The 22,285-nt window shown below is 37.4% G+C and overlaps 2 protein-coding genes across 4 annotated transcripts in view; one reads left to right on the top strand and one right to left on the bottom strand.

The window, feature by feature from the left end:
• LOC124269336 (oxysterol-binding protein-related protein 9-like) overlaps positions 1–1,747 on the bottom strand; it is a 29,559-nt gene extending 27,812 nt beyond the window's left edge. The window contains 4 exon segments of the mRNA XM_046704353.1: positions 252–328; positions 559–637; positions 930–980; positions 1,630–1,747. Of these exon segments, the coding sequence (XP_046560309.1) occupies positions 252–328; positions 559–637; positions 930–980; positions 1,630–1,737 (315 nt within the window). The 5' untranslated portion in view covers positions 1,738–1,747.
• An 89-nt stretch (positions 1,748–1,836) lies between these two features.
• LOC124269305 (DEP domain-containing protein 1A-like) lies at positions 1,837–21,821 on the top strand. 3 transcript variants are annotated; one of them, XM_046704325.1, is made up of 11 exons: positions 1,837–1,987; positions 2,828–2,985; positions 4,390–4,500; positions 8,022–8,225; positions 9,236–9,366; positions 9,487–9,534; positions 9,834–9,974; positions 13,599–13,765; positions 14,294–14,470; positions 16,836–17,009; positions 20,793–21,821. In XM_046704325.1, exons 1-11 carry the CDS (start codon positions 1,925–1,927, stop codon positions 20,931–20,933), a joined length of 1,515 nt encoding a protein of 504 aa, XP_046560281.1. In that variant the 5' UTR covers positions 1,837–1,924; the 3' UTR covers positions 20,934–21,821. The 3 variants fall into 3 exon arrangements, with proteins under 3 accessions (XP_046560281.1, XP_046560273.1, XP_046560287.1); XM_046704317.1 differs by lacking the exons at positions 13,599–13,765; positions 14,294–14,470; positions 16,836–17,009; positions 20,793–21,821 and adding an exon at positions 12,364–13,168; XM_046704331.1 differs by lacking the exons at positions 1,837–1,987; positions 2,828–2,985; positions 4,390–4,500; ... (2 more) ...; positions 16,836–17,009; positions 20,793–21,821 and adding exons at positions 6,402–6,931; positions 12,364–13,168.
• The last annotated feature ends 464 nt before the right edge of the window (positions 21,822–22,285 follow it).

Raw genomic sequence — 22,285 nt, 5'->3', positions numbered from 1 at the left:
CGAACTAGCTCCACACATTGTATCATGTAGGGAATAGAACTGGGCGTTTAGTGTAACAAGTCAAATCATAAGTTGTTAGGCAACCTGACAGCTCTCACACAGAACTGACCTGACTTCATCATAGATGCTGATTAGATATGGCAAACTGATCTGCACCTTTGGCTTTGTTATGTCATTATTTCTCCCGGCTCTGAGCAACCAAGGTATTAATAAGGCATATAGAACAGAAAAGATGTAATCTGGTGTCATACCTTGCCAGCTTGAGAATGTCGGTACACAGTGTTCTCCAGACTGGCTATCCACTGTTCTCTCTCATCAGCATCACGGGCTACAACATCCATAACATCATGTACTATAAATATTACATTCTCAAATTATTTTCTAAACCGATCATATCCTTCATAATAATTATGGTAAAAGGGAAAATCAATCCTATTTAATATTCCTCACATCAGTTAGATTTTTAATACATTTAAACATACCAGACTTCATTTAAACTCGTATGTTAAGGCAAGATGTAAATTAAGATTCAAGCTGATAACACATCTTTTTTCATACCTTGAAAATGGAAGGTTTTCTGGTCCACTGTTATTGTAAATGTACTGTCATCTTCATCATCTATTCCAATTATAGCTCCCTGGAAAAATACATCACAATAGCATAATCAAAATAATATTCTGTCAATATACCTACTGGGGCAAAATTAGGTTCCAAGGAGTGTGTAACAAATATAGATCTTAAGTTTACACAATATATATGCCTTCTTACAAATGTTTACACTATGTTCATAGTCAGTAGGATAAAAAAGGATTTTTTTCTCAGTTAGCATGATTAGCAAATGATTATTTCTAAAAATGAACCTTCATTTAATCTTTGATAAGAAATATTAACACTAGCATACTTGGGTATTCCACATTGAATGTACCTACTTTTAATCTAACACATCCTCTACTTGATCCCCTCATCATTTTCTCTTTGGACTGAAAATAAAAAGTACAGATTTTCAGGTATATTGCTGTCTAATATAGAAATCAGACTGGCTTTTATCTTCTAGACACGGACATATATGCTAAATTTGACAACTCTTACCAAACGTTGATATCAACCTAAGTATGGGTGCATGCATCATTAAATAACCTCTCTTATGAATAAATATGGAGCATTTTTGTAATTATACAACTCACAAACTAACATAAGAAATTATATGAAAAACAACAATAACATTTATATATGTGTGTATGCTTGTACATATTATAATAAAAAGGTTGTGATTGAAGTGCTGTTTCAATTGAAGTGTATGGTTTAAAATCGAAATCTCTTCAAATTCGGAGCACTTGGTGATTCTTCGTTGATATTCATTCATAATCATTTTTAATCTTAATACGTTTAATCATAAATATCCATTGTGGACGACCCAAAAGATGTTGCCAGTGCTGTTGTCATAGAATTACGTAATCACAATCAGTAGCATATTAATGACACCGTCAGGGAGGCGTGGCAAATGCACCAATGCTTTTCAGGGACATGCATGTCAAAGTTGACACCTCTTGCTATCACGAGACAATTACAGTAATTAACTTTCTCCACAACTAAAATCACTGTCAATAACGGTGCTTGTTGTCAACGTACGGTGTAGTATGACAGTATGCCGGAATTCTCGTCTAAGACAAACCATCTGTACTGCCATCCTTTCATTACATTTGTCCACTTGCTTAGTGGACCTTCCATCGTCGCCATTTTGACGATATTGACGGAAGTTTACACTGACAATAGAAGCACCAATCAGAATGGGCTTCCGGAAGGATCAACCAATCGCATAACAGAGGGTGATTTGAACGTGCTTGGTCAGCGTGTAGGATGGAATGGCCAGCAGGTGCCCGTCAAGGTGGCATGAATTAGCCCAGGATTTCGGACACATTTGACCATGGATATTTCGTCGAAGCAGGATACAGATGTCTACATTGGCCCATACAGGGCTACAAAGTTGGTATGTTGGATCTGCGAATCAGGCAGCTAAATATGTAAATATTCTTAGAGCAAATCGATTTGTTTATTCGTCGCTAGCAGAGAACACACCGTCATAGACTCATATATGAAGCTTAGGTTTAGATCTGTGTAGATTGCATCTTTGAATATAAATCTTGATCGACAGGTTTGGAACATGGTAGTTACTTGTCATGATGGAGACTGCAGTCTAATGAGCCATACTGACACGTACTTTAATCTAGTGTTGGTCTACCCTAATGTTTGTAGTGACAAGAACTATACATGGGGATGATCATGGGGCCTGCAGTTCAGACAGGAAGCTTAATTAATTGTGGACGACGATTTTGAATTAACTGTTATTACCTGAACCGTTTTTTATCGTCCAGCACATGTCTCTAATGTTTCTTTACTCTGTAGCTTCATAGAAATAACACGTTTTTACATTAACTTTTTCTTCAGCAATTTCACCAGCATGGATAGTCACTTTGATTGAGACAAAGAGCGAAAACAATTTTAATGATTTTATCATTTTTGTTAGGACATATTCCTAGATATCATTACCATATTTTGATTTTTGTTGTTGACATTTTGGATCACAGTCAGTTCTAGAAAATGAAATGATCTGAAACCTTAGGGTCTAATAATTTTACCATATATTTATTGTATGTAGGGCTGGACAGCATACAAAGTTTTTGAAAGGCATTTAGAAGTTGGACGAACATGAATACATGACATGTTTTAACAACTTCTTTTTTTTATTCTTTTCATGACGTTTCAGAGCTAATGAAAATTCTTGATAGTTTAAATTAATTAATCTTTTCATTTTGGTTTGTTTAAACAGTGGAATGAAATTATTCATACATTCCGGAAAGACATGCCATGTGGCCGGCATCGAAGATACATGAGAACATACGACAACTGCTTTGTGGCATCAGGAGCTGTTGATTGGCTTTTGAAACACCTAAGATGTAATCCCAATTTTGGTCCAGAAGTCACTCGGTAAGACGTCTTGACTGTAAATGTAAGATTGATATGAGTATCTATTTGTTGTATGCTATAAAGTTTAATTTATTACATGTGTGTTTTGCATTTAATCAACAATATTGAGAACTTAATGAAAACATACACCGCGGGAAACAATGAACAGGTTGCTCATTGATCTCTTCTGAATGGTGTCATTATACACACCACACCTTTTGTTTTTCAAAGATGAATCTCCACCTGCACTCATTCCAATTGCAATTTACCTTATGCATTTCAATGAGTGTCAAAAACATATCATTATCACACTCCCAGGATATCTGGCAAAGCTTAAGCCTGAAAGGTATTCAAAGCATTTGTTATAGACAGTGCAAGTAAGACAACATTGACTTCAGTAGGGTGTCAGTCCACTCAGTGTGCCCTTCAGGTGTGAACCAGATTTACAGAAGATGTTATGTAACACATGTGAAAGCATTGAAAGTGATTGTTTTAGCTTCAAATTATCATGCCAGACTACAGTGTGATGTCCCACAGAGCATGACATGTATTGTGGCTAATGAACCCCTGGGTTAGGGATGCTGGTTGAGAAGGGAGGATGTTGACCCCAGGGGTGCATTTGTTTTCAGTGGACCATGACGATGTGATCAGTGAAGCATGGCCTGATAGGGAGAATTAGTATTGATCAAAGTTTATTGTGTAATGTTGTTTTGTTTTTATATAGCATGTGCCTCTGGTATTCAAAATGTAATAGGATTATCTTATCTCTTGGGGACATGGTTGTTTACACTGCTGATAGCTTAATCTTTGATGGTTTTATATTCTAAGTAGTGGTATCAGTAAATAACTTTGAGAACATCTATTAACATGATACAGGGGAATTTGTAATTAACAAAAATACTTTCAGGCATGTTTTATATTAATTTACAATATTTTCCATTAAGTAGCCAGTAATTCAATCTGGAATACACAAATATTTGTACTTTTTAAATTTGATTTAACTACAAATTTATTGTAAAGCATGTTTTCAGTTTGACATTCATCTTTGCCTGAGGCTAGTGGAGTTTTGTAAGACTTTGAGGATAGCACTGATATAAAAAAGGAAAAATTAATTATTGGAAAGAGTAGAAACTTTAGTAGATTGCTCATCTTTTTCATTATTCCAAATGTCACCCTTACCTACAAATTGTAGTGACTATTTGAAAATCAGTTGCAGGTCATGATCATATATTACAAGTCTTTTCAAAATAATATTCCACAGTTAACAAATACATTGTGCATGATTTTAAACTGGTCTGTAGAGAAATCATGTTCGTAACAGTTAATGTTTTGTCCTGAAAGTGATAGATTTCATTTCTGAACTTAGAATGTAATCAAGTTTTCCAAGTTTGCTGATCAGCTGACTGACTCTGTTATGTATTGCAGGTGTCAGACAGTGCAACTCCTGAAGAAGCTGTTCAAGTCAGGAGTCTTTGAGGATGTCAGACCATCCAAACATGGCCGATCAGACTTCACAGACAATGGCAGAATTTACAGGTAAGTTATAAAATATCATTTATTATTTGGTGGTATATGCAAGCTCCAAATGTCTTTAGAGAGCATAATTCTAGTAAAGTACATGACTTTCCCTCATGACGCTGATACTTGTACCTGATTATGTATCAGGAAGTTAACCAGTCGCTCAGTCAGTCACAGTTTTATGTGTGATATGACATTATGTTAAAACTATGTATACATAATTTTTATAATGTTATGTGGTATAAATGGTTGGGGTGGATATTGCAGAGAATTTTCATAATGCGATATATTGCGATGCGAAAGCATATATATTGCGATATGTATTGCAATATGTTGCATGAAGTATTTTTAAACAAAAAAACTACTTATAATCGGGTTAATGCTTGAGCTATAGAGCAAAAACACAACAAAAATCACTATGCTTGATTAAGCTTTAATAATAACTTTTAATCATGATAATATAAAAATCTGAATAGATTTGGCACAAATGAAACAAGGAAATATCCGAAGATTTCTGAGTGTTACAAAGTTTTCCGAATGCAAGTCAAAATACCGGTTTTCGATCAGCGTATCGCAATACGTATCGTTTTCATGTCTGAACCGGTAAATACCGGTAAACCGGTTATATTGCGCAGCCCTAATAAATGGATGGTTTTATGTGTCAATTGATTGATAATTCCTTCTAAATATGAAGCAGAATGAATTATAACACTATTTTCTAACATTTTCCAAGGTTCTTGACTGTGTTATGTTCTTTGACACAATTTATTGAATGTATTTCTGTCTCCTTCCCATGAGCCTACACTGTCTTGTCCATCATGGGTTCAGAAACAGTCACTGTAGTGATAAACATTGCCTTCAATCATGTAATTCATGTATGTTATAATATTAAATGCAGGAGACAATGTGCCTGATCAATATGGGCTCTGAGGAAATTGGTGTAGGTGTGTTGATGTATTAATGTTACTTGCTGCCTACTGCATGTGTCTGGTGCAGAATGAAATGCAACCTAACACATCTCATTCCATTATCTGATTTGTAAACCAACTGACATGTGTCTGGTGCAGAATGAAATGCAGCCTAACACATCTCATTCCATTATCGGAGTTGTAAACCAACTGACATGTGTCTGCTCAGAGCCTAGAGGTTCCAGTGACAATCAAAGATAAACTGTGCAGGTTACGTAATATAATTTTCCTGGAAAGCCCGGGTTTGATTCTCCACATAGGTACAATGTGTGAAGCACATTTGTGGTGTCCCCTGCCATGATATTGCAGGAATATTGCTGAAAGCAACATAAAACACAACTCACTCACTCACTCACTAGTTCAAATGAATCAGTGGGGACAGAGATGGAACAGATTTATTCCAAATTCTTTTTTGTTTTGTTGTTGTTGAATGCTGTACTCAGTGGTATTCAGACATATGAAGCAACCTGTAAATACTGGACACTGGGCTATACGTACTACCCAGTGATTGACATCATGAGCTTCAATCTTCCTAACTTAGATATTCACATTCATAAAATATTTACTTGCCGTATTGTATTAATAGGATAAACTTTTGAAACTCTTCCAGAAAATATTATTGGTCAAGTAGTCCCACTCCTTTGGTCTGGTGTCCCCTGCCGTGATATTGCTGGAATATTGCTAAAAGCGGCGTAAAACTAAACTCACTCGCTCACTCTCCTTTGGTTTGTTATAAAGATGACAGAATCTTCAAATTTGGGATTTGTGGAAAGAAATCTGTTCTTAAAAGACGAACTTCATACAACACTGAGAAGAACATGATTTAGGTTGAGTCACAAATCAATCCTTGAAGTGTACCCTACATTGCTAGAACTGAGAGTAATCAGAACTCCATGACTCCTTCCCAGGCTACCTGAGTGTCTGAAGTGTGCAGTCAGATCAATAGGTTTGTCAATAACTTGTGCTACACAGCAGTTTTCCACATCTGTCATGTCTAATGGTATGTAATCAGCGACAGTATGTCTCGCTCCATTGATTCCTTTCAGAAAGTTTATTTTCCAATATTGTGATGGCCATGAGAAATTGGGATGCTGTTTCAACATGTTTAATCAGTTGTTTCATAAGAGTAATTTAAGAATCTGATAAATTATTCATGAACAAACTTGTCTTGCTTTTGGCAATGCTTTTTGGTTCAAATCACTTTTAAAGCATCTTCTATTGATTTTCTTCTTGTCCATTATTACCGTGCTGTCATGGTTCAGTGACTTTTGCATCAGTGGGATGATTGTTTGTTGTTGCATGGATGAGTGCTGTCGCTTGCCGGAAATGTTTGTTGCATTTTGTGTCAATGTAAAACTGCTTATAGATTTTTGTCTAAAGCATTTACATGATACAGAATAGTAATTGAAGCATTACTTCCAAAGTGGGACATAACTCTTTTGAATTATGCCTTTGTCTGAAATGTCAGCAAGGATAAAAAGGTGAGTCAACTACAGACCCCAAAAGAATGGTAGCCATCTTGGATTTTCAGATCAGCAATTGTTTCACTTTATGCATTTGTTGTATGAAACTAGAGCTGACTGATTCACTGATGCGCTGGTTCAACATGGTACCAGGATTAATCTAATCTAGACAATGTGTAATGACATTACACTTCATTCTTTAGTGATATGCCCATTGATTTATCTGGACCTGTTTGAAGGCCAATAATTGGCCCCAGCACAGTGAAGAGCAAATGACAGTATAAATTCCAAAATAAATGTTCCATTTTCATGTTTATAAATATAAACTGTATAGTAGTACAACTATTTTGATGGCTTGTATTTCAATACAGAAGAGGATTTATATGCAACCCAAAACCCATTTAGGCTGAGGCTGAAGTCTGGTGTTAAAAGAAGTAAATATTTCCAAATTGAAATCCAGTATGCATTGTTAAAAACCCCACTTAATTTAAGAAAATATAAACCTTTTAGAAAATCGAATTTTAATGATTTATACCAATGTTCCTGCCAAGGGCACTTAGTGTGGAATCTGAGATAACTCCATCCTCACATCGCTGATGAGAAAATGATAGCCACATTTCTCTTCACACACAATTAGGTACAGCTGTATGAATATTGAATATTTGTTTGCTTTGGCAGTGATTCAATGCCATGTCTCCTTGGACCATGTATTATTTTACATAGTATATAATAGATTAGATGTTGTTAGGAAAGAGATTGAGACTTAAAATATACATTACATTTTCACATGGTTATTTTTAGATTTAGTTCATGTTCTGGCAATTGATATGGCTCATTGACAGTGTCTGGTTCGGTTGATTGTTCGAACATACCGGTCATCTTAAGTTGGTTTATAAGTATATGTCAGTTTTCATATCACACCCCATATTGATATCAGCCTTAAGGCCAGAGGACTGATATAGGGTTGGTTTGACACATCCTGTATAATCTGCAACTCATTTCATTTTCTCCGTGACAAACTAATATATTTGTATTGGTTATTTTCCATTCTTTTCAAATCATTTTGGTCAAGTTTGTATCTTCAACAGCTGATATGTCTTTACTTCAGGTTTGTTTACAAATCGCCACCTCGTCCCTCACGCCCAGTTCTTGTTCCTCGCGCAAACTATTTGAATGGAGAGTCAAAGATCGGGTCAAGTAATGACCTGGCAGCAAACCTCCCCGAGCCCCTCCTACAGGAGTGCCACCTGGTGGGCCGCGTACTGTCGGCTGAAGAGATAGAGGATGTCTGGAAGAGTCTCACTCTGCACAGGTAAATTAGGATAAATGCATTATGTGATATTTAGTTGAGCCCCCATAAAATATGGAAACTTTCAAAGATCCCTTTTCAGGGCTCGATTTAGTGCTTTGTTACTTGCACTGGTGCAACTTAATATCATAACGTGCAAGTTATAAGTCAAAAGTGCACCATGTGCAAGTCAATTTTTGAGAAATAAATCAATAACAAATCTAAGTTCATTTTTCTTCTAAACTTTGAATAGCTATGGCACCGAAACATTGCCATTTATAGACACTTCTCGGCTATGACAGCTCTTGTAAACAGGGATCAGCTGCGTATCTGTGTTGCTATGATTTCATGGGTACTACGTCACGGAAATATATTTATGTGCACCAAACCTTCTGACGTTTTAGCACACAACATTGCAACTGGAATTTAGCTTGTGCAACTAGGTTTTTATCTTAGGTTGCACCTGGTGCAAGTAGGTTAACATCCCCTAAATCGAGCCCTGCTTTTTATGTCAGTTCGACTGAGATACAAATTTCTCAATGGAAATTCTTGGTTGAGTAAACCTCTAGTGACGCATTCTTGTAAGAGTTGACTAAAATGTTGAATGCCTCTGTACTTTTGTGTGGTCCACACTGGTTGTCTTCAATGCTGCTGTGATATATTTGCTTAGTGAAAATGTTACATGCAGATCAAGGCAATACTGTCACAAACTGTTTCTTTAGTGATGAAACATTTCACAACATTTCTAGCGAAAATGATATTGATTCAAGTCATTATGGATTATGATGCTTCATTATCACTCCACTTGAATTTATAGTTATTATTTGGGTATCTTCAAAAACTGGGGTTGTGGATCCAGAAAATGGAATGGTATCTCAAGCAGAGACACTCACCAGTATACATGATTATGATGGCAGCCAGTTTTTAAGTCTGGACCAGGCAATCTAGTGATTGATGTTTTCAGTGGCGTTTCACAACGTCAAAGCATTTTGATGCAGTATTTGACCCAAGACCTCCGTGCTTATGTTCTCCAGGCTACAGCAGACACTGGGTACCATAGACCTCGGTGAGATCCTTGACAGCAGCTACGTCAGTGGGCGCAACATCCATCACAACTGTCTGTACGTCAACAAGAGTGGCATTGTCACCAACATCGAGGCAAAAGGTACTCTTCATATTTCTTGTGTTTATTGTGTCAAGATGGTTTATTAAAGGTTGTTAATTCTAACACTTTAAAGATTGTAACAATGAATTATGTATGACTGCATTGTTTGATTTTTTTCAGATCAACTGCCTCACTGGGCCATGTCTGCAATGAAGTGCCTTGCTCGTTGTGAGTAGTTTAAAATACCCCATTCATTTTTTGAAAGGGATAGTTCGATTTTTTTGCATTCATATTTTGTAAGCTTTCAGTCTGGTATTTTGTGGAATGAAAGGAATATCCTTATCAAAAGATTCACCATATCATATATATCTTTTTTATCAGGAATGGTGTCGTTGGGGTCCATAATATGCCTTAAGCAGCAACATAAGTTGTCATGCATGTGTTTTACCAGGTTTATTGTGAATTAAGACATTTTTCTTAGATGAATAATCCTGATTTAGATTTAACTCACATGAATGTTTCCTCAGGGCCTGAGAAAGTTGATGACAATCTGCCAAGTTACCCCGGTTTTGAGAAGGATGTGTTTGGAGTGGTGAAGGACTATTTCTGTGGTCTGGCAGAACCACTGATGACCTTTGAGATGTATGAGGTCATCACAAATGTATTTGGTGAGTACATGTTTAACTGTAATAATCAAGCCAAGAACTTATACTGGCATGACATAATGATGAAACTTATATTAATACAATTTAAACTTTGATAGCAGTTTCTGTTTTCATACATACCCATTATAAAAGACCTGTATAGAACAACAGACTAAAGAATAACTGCTCCATCAAGATCTAAATTGTAGTAGAAATGTACTCAAACATGAAAGAGATGCAAGGCTGTCATAAATGCTATAAATCTGTAAATCCATGATGCCATGTACCATTTTGAAACAAATTCATGCTTTTACTATTAAAAAGTCAGAGGCCCAGATAAGCTCCGTATCTGGGTAAAATACGCATAGAAAATTTCCAATTACGCATTGAAAAATAATTGTTGCGTACCAATTACGCATTTAAAATGTTAGATACACAAAAAGTTTAAAACAAATGCGTACAGAATATATTTATAGAAATCGCTTGCGTAATGAAAAAGACATCGATTGCTATCAAGTTGTACTGTTAGTATAGGACAAGTGTTGTACTGTCAGTATTGGATAAGTGATTTTTTTATGAAATCATTTCCATTATATTTAAGTTGGTTTTGATTAGGTATGATATAAGGCAGGACATACCTGCTTAGTAAACTTACTCAATGACAATACTTAGGTGAGTAAAATGACTGAAATACACACATATTTGAAAGCAGTGGGTAACGGAAAATGAAATACCCACTCAACATTCATAATACCCACTCCAAAAAATTACAGTGGGTACAGTACCCACATGAGCTAAATCTTATCTGGAACTCTGATAAGTCATTATACCATGTAGACCCTCTGAATCATATATGACAATACGTAATTGTGTTCAGAAACACATTTTCTTCTTGTTGTATTTGAGCAAGAGCTGTCTGTTATTGTTTAGTTGCATCTGTTCCTGTGGCTGACAATGATAAATAAGCATGTCCTACAATGTCCCATATGACCTGAAACTGTAGATTTGACTCCATGATTGACTTTGAGCAGTGACATACCTGGGTGTGTCTATTTTTTCATATCCTGGTGTACATTTTGGTCCAAGGCATGAACATAAGGGTAGTGGGTTGCCGACTTGTGATATCCAAAAGTTCATCATGGTGTATCTTTTGGAATGCTCAGAAACAATAAGCATGTTAGCATGGTTCATATCGTAGATAGGCTTCTAATATTAGGTGGAAGAAAGTCCCCTACTGACACCCTGAACTTTCTTACAAGTCATGCAAGCTTTGATACATATAGATTCAAACAACGGTTGTCCTTCCTTGTGTGTAACAGTACACACAGTTTAACTGATTGCAACCTTACACAAATGTATTTGTATGGGACGCCTTGCTTTTCGTCCATTAATGTGCCAAGTGACATAGGGAGTCATCTTGCATCTTAGAAATATTGTCAAGCGCAAAGTGCAGTCAATATTGCCTTTGAATAACTTGAATCTTGAACATTATAAGTTGTTCTTTGATACTGAATGGTGCATATTTGTTGTTTATCAAAAGGCATCTGTCTGTTTGGTGTGCTATGGAAAGATATGGACATGCCTATTAAAAGTGGTGTAATATATTTTTTCCGACATAAGGGAAGGTGATCATGTTGACTTGTACTTGTCTACGTCTACTGCCTGCATGTGAAATCCTAATAGTTGTGTCTTTTTTCAAATTAGTTTAAACTGTAATCGTATTTGTCATTGTTGCTTCATTGTGATCATGTATTTATTGCAACTATTTGGCTTACATTGCTACTCACTCACTAATATAGAATGCATTTTAACATGTTTTATGTCATTGCTTGATGAGCATCTTCTTGAAGTATGCTACTCAAAAGAAGTAAAGAACAGCTGATTGTTTCCTATCACTACAGGCAATCTGTAATGACACCAGTAGTGGTATGAACAAATTCAGTGTTTTTACTTCAAGTCGTATATATATGTTTGCATGGATTTGTTTAGACTGGAGACCTCTCCTAGTTTTGAAACTCTGAGGCCAATCATAGGAAGATAAATTCTTGTTCTGCTTTCAACATTCATTTTGCATGTAGTGTGCCCATTCAGTCTCCAGGGGCTTGATATTATGAAGTTTGATTACTGATCCGATTTGAATATGATCACAAATGTTGTAACTATGCAAACTCATGCTATGAACTATTCTAAAAGAACAAATGATTTGGTCCTCATTGGCCCTTCACATGGTCTTGTCTGTCATCTTTATGAGCTATGCCAAACCAAAGCTTTCTAGTCGCAGTATTAACAGTCAGGGGGGCGTTATTCAGCTTTTCGCGGAGTCAGTTTCTGTTACTCTGAATTATGCAAGTTGTTGATGTGATGTTTGTGTTTTGTTCCATTGCATGCTGCATGCTGTTTTCGGCATGTGTAGTGCAATCCGAGAACCGTCTGCCTCGTCATTCGTCCCCGAGTAACGCCAGTAACCGGTCCACTCCCAAGTCAGCCACCTGGTCGTATGCATCGCTTGAAAACCTGCTCATAGATATCGTCAGAAGCACTGGCCTTGACACCTCCCCACACCAGCATCGGCTTGGTCTGCAGAGCTCCTCAACCCTTAACCTTTCAACCTTTAACCCTGCTGCAGAAAGCACTAACATACATATTGAGAAGAAGTACGGATCGAGCCCTGAGCTGAAGGTCACACGTTACGAGACAGCCTTTGGTCCCGAGAACAAGACAGTTACAAGGGTTTTCTACACGAATGGAGTCGCAACAGACTATGGACATTGTGGCTATGGTTTGGAGGAGAGCTGTATGCCACTTGAAACTCATTTTGACATGGAGCCAGAAACAAGTTCATCATCAGCCAGCAACTGCAGCCAAGTTAACTTTGAACGTGCTCAGTCACTGGAACGACTCAACATGGAGCCCCTCCGTACTGACCGCGGAACAGACTACTGTTACAACTATTCTGCAAATTCAAGTGGCTTCTATGAAACACCCCCCTCCCAGAGAGACAGCTTCCATTCTGTGAGAAGTCAGAACAGTGGCAACAACTCTGCCCGATCTACTCGATCAGCCAGGGGTTACATCTCCCCGATCCTCAGCCAGGAATACCTCTTCTGTCTGTTCAAATCATAAACCCGTCCTGGATGGAGCCAAGCTGCAGAGGAGCAGTCGGATGCAAAGTGCCTCTTCCCCAGATCTTCCTGGACTGGCCCACTCAGCTCCTAAAACCATGTCAAGAATTCCTGATAAAAACACTTTTGAACTCCATGGCCCCAGTATTAGCATGGCTGATCTCAACTCTCCTGAGAAGAATACTTCTGGTTCATCATCGTTTAGATGGCGGAGATCGGCTTTCCTTAACTGTGAGTCAGAAATGTGGTGCAGCAAACTGCTATTCCTGCATACATAATGCTTTTTGACCCCAGATTAACTGCTCATTGCAATATATTATATTAATCAATAGTTAAATCACTAACTAAATCATATTTCCTCGTGTAAACACATATTCTGCCATTATTCTTAATTTGTAATAATATTGCTTTTATGGAAGGTGTACAGATGTATGCTTAACCTAATAACTTTAGGACCTAATGATTATTTAATATTACTATAGTTATCCATCATGGCACGTACATTTATTAAACCAATGTCTTCCAGTGGGGTCTGAGGACACTGAGGAGCGAACTCGGCGAGCACTGCGCCTGGTGTGCCTGCTGCTGCCTCCGGCCAACCGCCGCCGTCTGCAGCTGCTGCTGAAGCTGATGTACAAGATGTGTCACAACCAGGAGCTGTGTCTGGACAGGACACAGACTACCAGGCAGCTGGTGAGCGTTTACATTCTGGGAGAAACACACTGGTCGATGGTTAGAGGCATGGTGGACAGACAACTTGTCCATCTCAGGGATAGAAATAAACAATTGCTTGCTCTCATGGTACTTTTTTGTTAAGGAATGTTTAAGAATGTAATGTTTTATGAATCGTCTGATTGAAACAAGGGGCGGTGGGGTAGCCTTGTGATTAAAGTGTTCGCCTGTGACGCCGATTCGGGTTCGATTCCCCACATGGGTACAATGTGTGAAGCCCATGTCTGGTAACATATGTTATATTTTGGATAACACTTTAACAATAAAGTACAGATTCTAGTACTTTTAGTACCCATTTCTGGTGTTACCCGTCGGGATATTGCTGGAATATTGCTAAAAAGCGTGTAAAACTAAACTCACTCACTCACTGATTCAAACAAGCTAGAACTGCACGTTTGCTGACACCCTCATTGAGACACATGAAATAAGGATGGGAAAAGGGCAGTAGTGATCGAGCAGTTTGAGTTGACCATGATTATCTGTCTGCAGCTACTGGATACCTTCACGCGCACCATCTTGAGTTCCCATGAAGAAGCTGACATGGATGAACTCCTCGTCCGACAGATTGTTTCTTTTCTCATCGACAACTATGCTGAGATCATGACTGCGCCCCTTGACCTCAAGGTCGCAGTTGAAGAGAGGCTGAAGGACATGCAAAAGCCGCAGGTAACGCATGAAGCTTGAAGTAGACGCTAGCGCTTGCTCAACCATGATAATCTGCATTTTGTTGAATGTTCTTGAAATCTAAAAGCAATCCTTGCCGTGAAAGCTAAAATTGCTCATATATGCCAAGATTTGTAACAGATTTGTAAATAGACAATATCTTTCAATCCTCAGTAAAATTAAACCTGAGAAATGTAAATGCATATATGCATGATGCTTATATTGAATATATGTATTGAATGAATGCAAGCTTGTAATTCAATTAACATCCATATCCTAGTGTATATAGCCCTTATTATATCATTCTAATACTAATATGCGCTGTATATAATCTTCTGTTGCAATCATACTGCACATTGATATGCATACTTCTACACACTGTCTATACTGTCATACATGTGTCTTACATTTGTATACATCTGTACACTCTAGCTACACTTTATGGTGTGGATCTAAGCAAGCATTTTGCCAAATACTCCCCACAAGTATCAATAAGAAAGCACTGTGTCTTTTCTAAAGAAATTAACTACTTTACTTCATGTTATAATACTTAATCTGCTTTGGCATGATAGATTTAACTTTATTGGTATGAAAGATTTAAGAGATCTCCAGCTTCTTCAGAGTCTGAATCAGTTATCTACGGCAGCACAATTAGCTGATACTTGTCTGCCAGAAACCTGTTCATGGGTTTGAATGCCAAAATCATGAAGTAATGTGCAATTAAGACCTGCAGAATTTTGAGTTTTCCCCACTTTGTTATAAGCTAAAATAAATTTACCTGTTCAAAAACACGATTAAACCCAACGAACTCACTCACCATGTATATGAATATATCGTCTACTTTGACAATAACCAGATCTTGTAGCTGCATCTTCTTTGGTCAAGGGGGCAGTGGGTAGCCTAGTGGTTAAAGCATTGGCTCGTCACGCTGAAGACCCGGGTTCGAATCCCCACATGGGCACAATGTGTGAAGCCCATTTCTGGTGTCCGCTGCCATGATATTGCTGGAATATTGCTAAAAGCGGCGTAAAACTAAACTCAGTCAGTCAGTCAGTCAGTCTTTGGTCAAGGACACTTACAATTCCATGCATCTTTAAAGTGAAATATATTCATATGACGGGCATGTTTGCTCACTACGATTTCAAATCTAGTCATAAAATTCAATATATTTAGATAATATTGATCCATTGCGTCAGTACTTTTTTTAATTTGATCCCTTTTGAAAGCAATATGAAAAACATAAAGATACGAAGATAATCACAAAAAAATCATGTGGCAATAAAGAACATGAAAATCTGATTTTACGAAGACTTCTCATACTCTGAAGATTTTTCTGCTGAATATTTCTCCCCCTATTTTCCCCCTTGACTCATGAAGATGAACTGACATGTATCACACATATGATGTCATACAGACGTTCTCTAACACCTCTTCCTAGAACATTCTCGCTTCTCACCTGTATGTGGGGGACTGCAGGCACCATATACTCTGCTTTGCATTCACTTGGTCATATCTATCCATATATACCATTATTCTAACCACCTTCCAATACTTTATATTAAATTATTTCAAATTATCATTTAAAACAAATTGATTTTTAAGATCGAACAGTAGTTGATAATATTTGTGAGTGAAAATCTTTTCTTATAAATTTAAAAAATATTTCTGATTTAGTTTTTATTTTGTGCAGTTATTATTTGTAACTTTGATCGTTGCAGTTTTAAATTCTTTTCTGTTGATTTGATGTGTATGCACTCTGAACCATTTTACTAAAATGATTTTTAGCACTTGAATACTGCTTTTCAGCAATGCTTTGGGTTTTCCTTCATTCTGATAATGTCATGGGCCATACACATATTTCAAGTGCTTGTATTTCCTCCCCAAATACTTCAAATCAAATTAATCAACGAGAAATGTCCAGCCAAAAGATGAGAGTTGCTTAGGACAAGTTGTAAAACATTACAGAGGGGTTAAATTATTGATGTCAGTGTGGTCTCTTTCGATAGATAATGAGATCCTCATTTTGCCATTATTTAATTGTTACTTCACAGAAACCTACATACAAATTAACCTCTTCGCCTCTAATATCACTGTTATTGTTATTATTAACATGATTAATTTGAACACTCGTAGAATATAGCACTGAATAAACAGATACTGTTTTCCACATAACAGATAATACTCGTCATGCCCTTACATCTGTAAACTGAAGGTTTTGATAAGGCACCCTAACTCTTCCATACTGACAAAGGAATAGATAGAAATCCACAATTTTCCCCAACAGGACAGGAATATTTCAATCAAGGCAGTGCATACACATCACTCTGCGCCGATTGGCTCGCTGACGAGTGGTGTGTCTGCCTTCCAGATTGTGTACTCACCCGGAGACCCCGCTCTCTCCCGTTACTGCACACAGGTCTCCATGGAGAAGTACGAGTCCCAGAAGCTGAGCAGCTCTCAGAAGGCCCTCGCCGATCTTTTGGAGGAAATCATTGCTGATCAGTCTATGTCCATTAAGGACAAGAAGAAACGGTTGAAACAAGTGAGCAAGGCTTTAGACAGTTCCAGCGAGGTGACAGTTCATTTTGTTATCATTCTCAAGTACCACCTGTTTGTAGTTGGTAACAGAACTCAGACTTTTGGCAAAAGATTCACGTCTGTAGAGTGGCAGCTGTCTAAACATGATTTAAGGATATGGTATCAAATCTTCTAGACATTGATCTTTTGTGGAGGACAACTTCTATGAGGAAAAAATGTAGCTACAAAATATAAAGAAGTTGTTCTTCATGAATGATTCTGGTCTTCCATTTCATTGAAAAGATTCAACTCTGGTTGGTAATATATTTATGACAATTCAAAAGAATATTCAATGCTCAGTCAACTTTCGGAAGGGATACTTTGTAATTTCATACTATGTACTTTGTACTTACATATTCTTAAATTGAGAATATCCATATGCATATCAATAATTGAGTAAGTAAATAGAATTGATTTCACCGCCATTTGGTACAGTGATTGCTTGAAGTGAAAAACTAAATATTTTTCTTTGACTTCATTTAACCATAAAGTAAAGGCTTTAGTGAGATAAATGGTTCCAATCTTTACCAGTCCTTTCTTCAGGTTTGGCAGGCCACTACAATGAACACTGAAAAAGTAGAAGTGAGAACACTATCTGAGATATTGTAGAATTATATGCTGAGTTTGTATTTGAGATGGTCTACTATGGAACTGTTATCTATGTAGAGTAGCTTGATCAAGTCTCAGTTCTCCATTGGAGACCCGAGGCTTGATCTCATCATTATTGTGCTTGTCAAATCAGCAACATCTCCATATGTTTACATGTTCAATGTCTGATAACCAACATCAGTGTTTGAAATTCAGCATGAAGGCTCATTGTCACTCAGATGATGAAAGTTTGACGATTTACAGAACCCCCAGATTTAAATACTTGAGGAGAGCACAGCCGGATCCCCTAAATTTTCAACACCGAAAGTGATGAACATTGGGGTCCACGAGACAAATACTGGTGCATGTCTCTGGTCAGTGTTTCTGGACAGATTCATGATAATACTAGTTAGGGCTGGCTAAAATTGTTGATAATCAGAAATATCATCAATAGGAAAGATTATGAATGACTATCGATATGAAAATTGAGTTATTGATGATATCGAACATTGACTTTTGTGACAGAAAAATGTTTTAATATCTGACACAATGTACACATTTAGGACTTTAATAACTGTCTGCTTCTAAATGATGTTCCTGACACAGGTTTGTTGATAATCCATGTGAAAATGGACCGCCTCCGTGCTGTAGTGGTTAGAGCGTCCGCCCGGAGAGCGGAAGGTCGGGGGTTCGATCCCCGACCGTGTCATACCAAAAGACGTTAAAATATGGTACTTGTTGGTCCCTGCCTGGCGCTCGGCAATAATGGGTACAACAAGGACTGGTCGGCTCAGAGTCAGTATAATGTGTCTGAATGGGGTATTCATGCTTCACTGTGGCATGGTATCTCAGTGGGCTAGCACTATAAAACCAGCTTAAGTCTGGGCTAGTACAAGCAGCCGCACATACACATACACACGCATGCACGTCGTCATATGAGCAAAATATTCTCAAGCACGACGTTAAACCCAATTTCACCTCACCTCACCATGTGAAAACATGTCACCACTCACCTGTGATGTGAAGTATATGCATTTTTGGCATTTTTGCTCCAAGGTACTTCTCTTATATTTACTGAAAATCGATTGATATAGTTAACGATTATCAATCTCTATTATGAATTTCGATAGCCAGCCCTAATACTAATCAGAGTCAGTGATATGATATGTGACATTATCTTGGGCCACAACTTCTACATTTTAAATATGTGAAAAAATTGAAAATGTTATAAGAAAATGATTTGATTTTGTCTCTTCTGTGGGACCGGTTATTATTTATTATTTGATTGTATTTGAAAGATTGTGTATTATTTGGGGGGGGGCGGTGGGGTAGCCTAGTGGTTAAAGCGTTGGCTCGTCACGCCAAAGACCCGGGTTCGAATCCCCACATGGGTACAATTTGTGAAGCCCATTTCTGGTGTCCCCTGCCGTGATGTTGCTGGAATATTGCTTAAAGCAGCGTAAAACACAAATTTAGTCAGTCAGTCAGTGTATTATTGGGGAGTAAGTACATGTGAGGAGAAGTGAGAAATACTTGGATTCCTACATCTCGTTAGAGTACTGGTAAGTGGTGAGAGGGAATGCTGTATGAATGTTTTAGTGACAAGCACAATATTGATGTAAATAGTAGACTAGTATGTGTTGTGTGTGTATTTCTCTTGCAGATGTGGACTGTAAGTTGTTTATCTTTTTACTTAACTCTCGGCTCTCAGCTTTTCAAGCTCCTCTGACTGAAAGTCAAGGGATCTATTGTCATGGCCTGTTTGTCTAGTGTCAGTTGTTAGTTTACGTTGTTACCACCACTTATGTTACCTCAATTTGTCCAAGAGGTCTGAATAAATTTTCAATATGGCCGCCACAGCAGCCCTTTTTCTGTCTCTTTTTAAAAATGTTTGATGTTGTTTATGGCCCCTACTTAGCCTTTCCTGTATAAAACAAAATGCTCAATTTGGGGCGCATGGTAGGTTTGGTAATATTCAATTCTAAGCTTTTATGACAGTCATTTTGTATTCTTTGTTAATGAATATACAGCTTTTCTGACATTGAAGGAAATGAACTTTGGCATACATGTTTCTTTTCTTAATGCCATCATATTTTGTTCAAATCTTTAGATTAGATGTTATATGTTCATCACTTATGCAGGAAATACTTGAATATCAATGCTAACAGCCAATTTTGTCAAGTGTCAAAGTTTGTTGACTATATATTAGTGGTGTTCCGATTAATTGAAATAATCGAAGATTGGTCGCAGTGGCCAAACGACCAAGCAATCGATCACATTTTCTCATAATCGAACACAAACGATTTTGGAACCGCTGTAATAGAGTTTGAAATACTTGATGATAGAACATATTTAGGACGTTTTCAGGGCCTGAAAGCGTGTTTATTTCTAAGAAAATTCACTTCACTTTCTGAAAAGTCATGACTGAATATTTCTTGAAGAATCTGGGAAGTTTATGTTACACTGGAACTGAATCATTTTACACTGGATGTGAAATTTGCAAATGTAATTTGTGAGTTTCAAAAACAACAACAGAGAACCAAATGTTTTTTCTTTATACTTATCTGCAACTACAACCTGAATAGGAAAATCTAAAAAATGACGCGAAGCAATTTTTTCGATGATTGGTCGTTGGTATTGAACCAATCATCAATTGTGAGATTTCAACCAATTCCCAACACTACTATATATTGAGGTGAGCTGCATTTCCTATGATAACTGTCTATTGCTTTGTGTCGCTTAGTTTTCTAATACCTTTATGCTGTGGCATCTATCATCCCAGGCTCCAGACCAACGTTACATCTACATAATATTACCCTTGCTGCAAGACACTCAAGTTCACTGTACTTCTTGTAATCTATGATAAGTGTACTGAGCAGAAACTAGCATATAGAGGTTAAAGAAAAGACTCACGACCATAGTCTTCCTCCGACAAATCAATTATAATCATGGTACATGTAATTTAAAAATGTTCTTGTGTTCATTGAAATCTAAGTGCAATCTAAGTGCAAAGACAAATTGTTTTGTGCTCTACATGGTTGATAAATTTGGTGTGTTTTGTTATATAGAAAATTAGTTTATCTTATTTCTCATAAATATTTAGCAAATCCAGGAGTAAACTGTGTTTTTCTCTGCTAAATGAATCCATGTTTTTCTTTAGTTCTCCAAAACATATCCCAGTCTGTACTATCGGCGCTTCCCGACTGCCGAGAGTGAGGCTGAGGTCATTCCGCCAAAGCCGAAGATAAAACCGCCGCTCCTGGTGAAGCCCCTGATGAAACTACGAGGACTCCGACTGTGACACGATGTGATGGGGATGAATATCTAGTCATCATGTGCTGGACCTAGTGCTAGAGATTGGACAACATCTATGGATAGAGTTTGCCTCTCGATTAATTTATTGGTTCAATTTTGTCATTTGTTGTATCTTATGTGCCTTTCGATATGTCAGATCTAAATTAGGTATATCGAAAGATATTTGAAAAATGATCTCAAAATTATTATTTCAGGGAAAGGTTAATGCAAATTTTATGGAATGATTAAAGATCATTTCAGGGAAAACAACTCTCCATTGTAGCTGTAATATGTGCAGATGTTCTTGAACATTAATAGTCTTCATTGTCTGCCATCATTAGATGTCCTGTGCATTGTCTCCATTCTAGTATGATAAATATTGAAGACCTATTGCCACCATTGACTTATTAGAGAAGTTATCATTTTGCCTATTATCACTTACTTAGCACTGAATATGTCTAATCCATGTTGATTGAATCAACATATGCTGAAAATAACTTCTGAAATGAGGTCAAAATGGCTCTGCAGCCTCCTATGATCAATACATTGGGAAACATATAACGTAAAGGTCTTGAAATTAAGTTACTTATTTAAGCTTGCACTAGAAAAGTTAATAGACATTCCCAGATGTATATGACAGAGTTGGCACTATATCAGTATATCCACATGTGTCAATCATGAAAGAACACGATTTTGATTGGCTGGCTATTTTTAGTGTCATGTCATTCAAATCTGACTCAAGAGGAATCTCGGGATCAGGTGGTCAGGCTGGCTTCACATCCAGCTATCCCGTACCCTTTCCCTTCTTGGTGAACAGGACCCATGAAGTTCCGGGTTAGAGTTCAGTAACCCATGCTTGTCGTGAGGGGTGAGCAGGATCAGGTGGTCAGGCTCGCTGACTTGGTTGACACATGTCATTGCATCCCTGTTGCATAGATCAATATTCATGCTGTTGATCCCTGGGTTGTCAGGTCCAGACCCGCTTATATACAGACCACCGTCATATAGCTGGAATATTGCTGAGTGCAGCATAAAACTAAACTCACTCACTCAAGAGGAAACTAGGTTGCCATTTGGTTTGAGGTATTTATCATAATGGAATCAAAATAATATACACTGGACAGTCATGGATGTTTTTCCAGGTACCTAGACTGTAATGGTGCCATGTTTGGACATTTTATGTATATTTTGTTAAAATCGGACATGTTCTCTTCCACTGTCTGCTAAAGGTCAGGCAGTTCCAGAGATACCGACAAGAAAAGTCTATATAAGGGCATGTGCAGTAATGTTCTGTTACCAATACTCAAGCATAGTAATTTTATATAGCTTTGCTTGCTTCTAGGTTTGCTGGTCAAATTC

Source organism: Haliotis rubra, unplaced genomic scaffold (assembly GCF_003918875.1).
Source record: "Haliotis rubra isolate DU_JTF1 unplaced genomic scaffold, ASM391887v1 Scf1012, whole genome shotgun sequence".
NCBI classification, from domain to species: domain Eukaryota; kingdom Metazoa; phylum Mollusca; class Gastropoda; order Lepetellida; family Haliotidae; genus Haliotis; species Haliotis rubra.
This window is presented reverse-complemented; position numbering and strand designations above follow the sequence as displayed.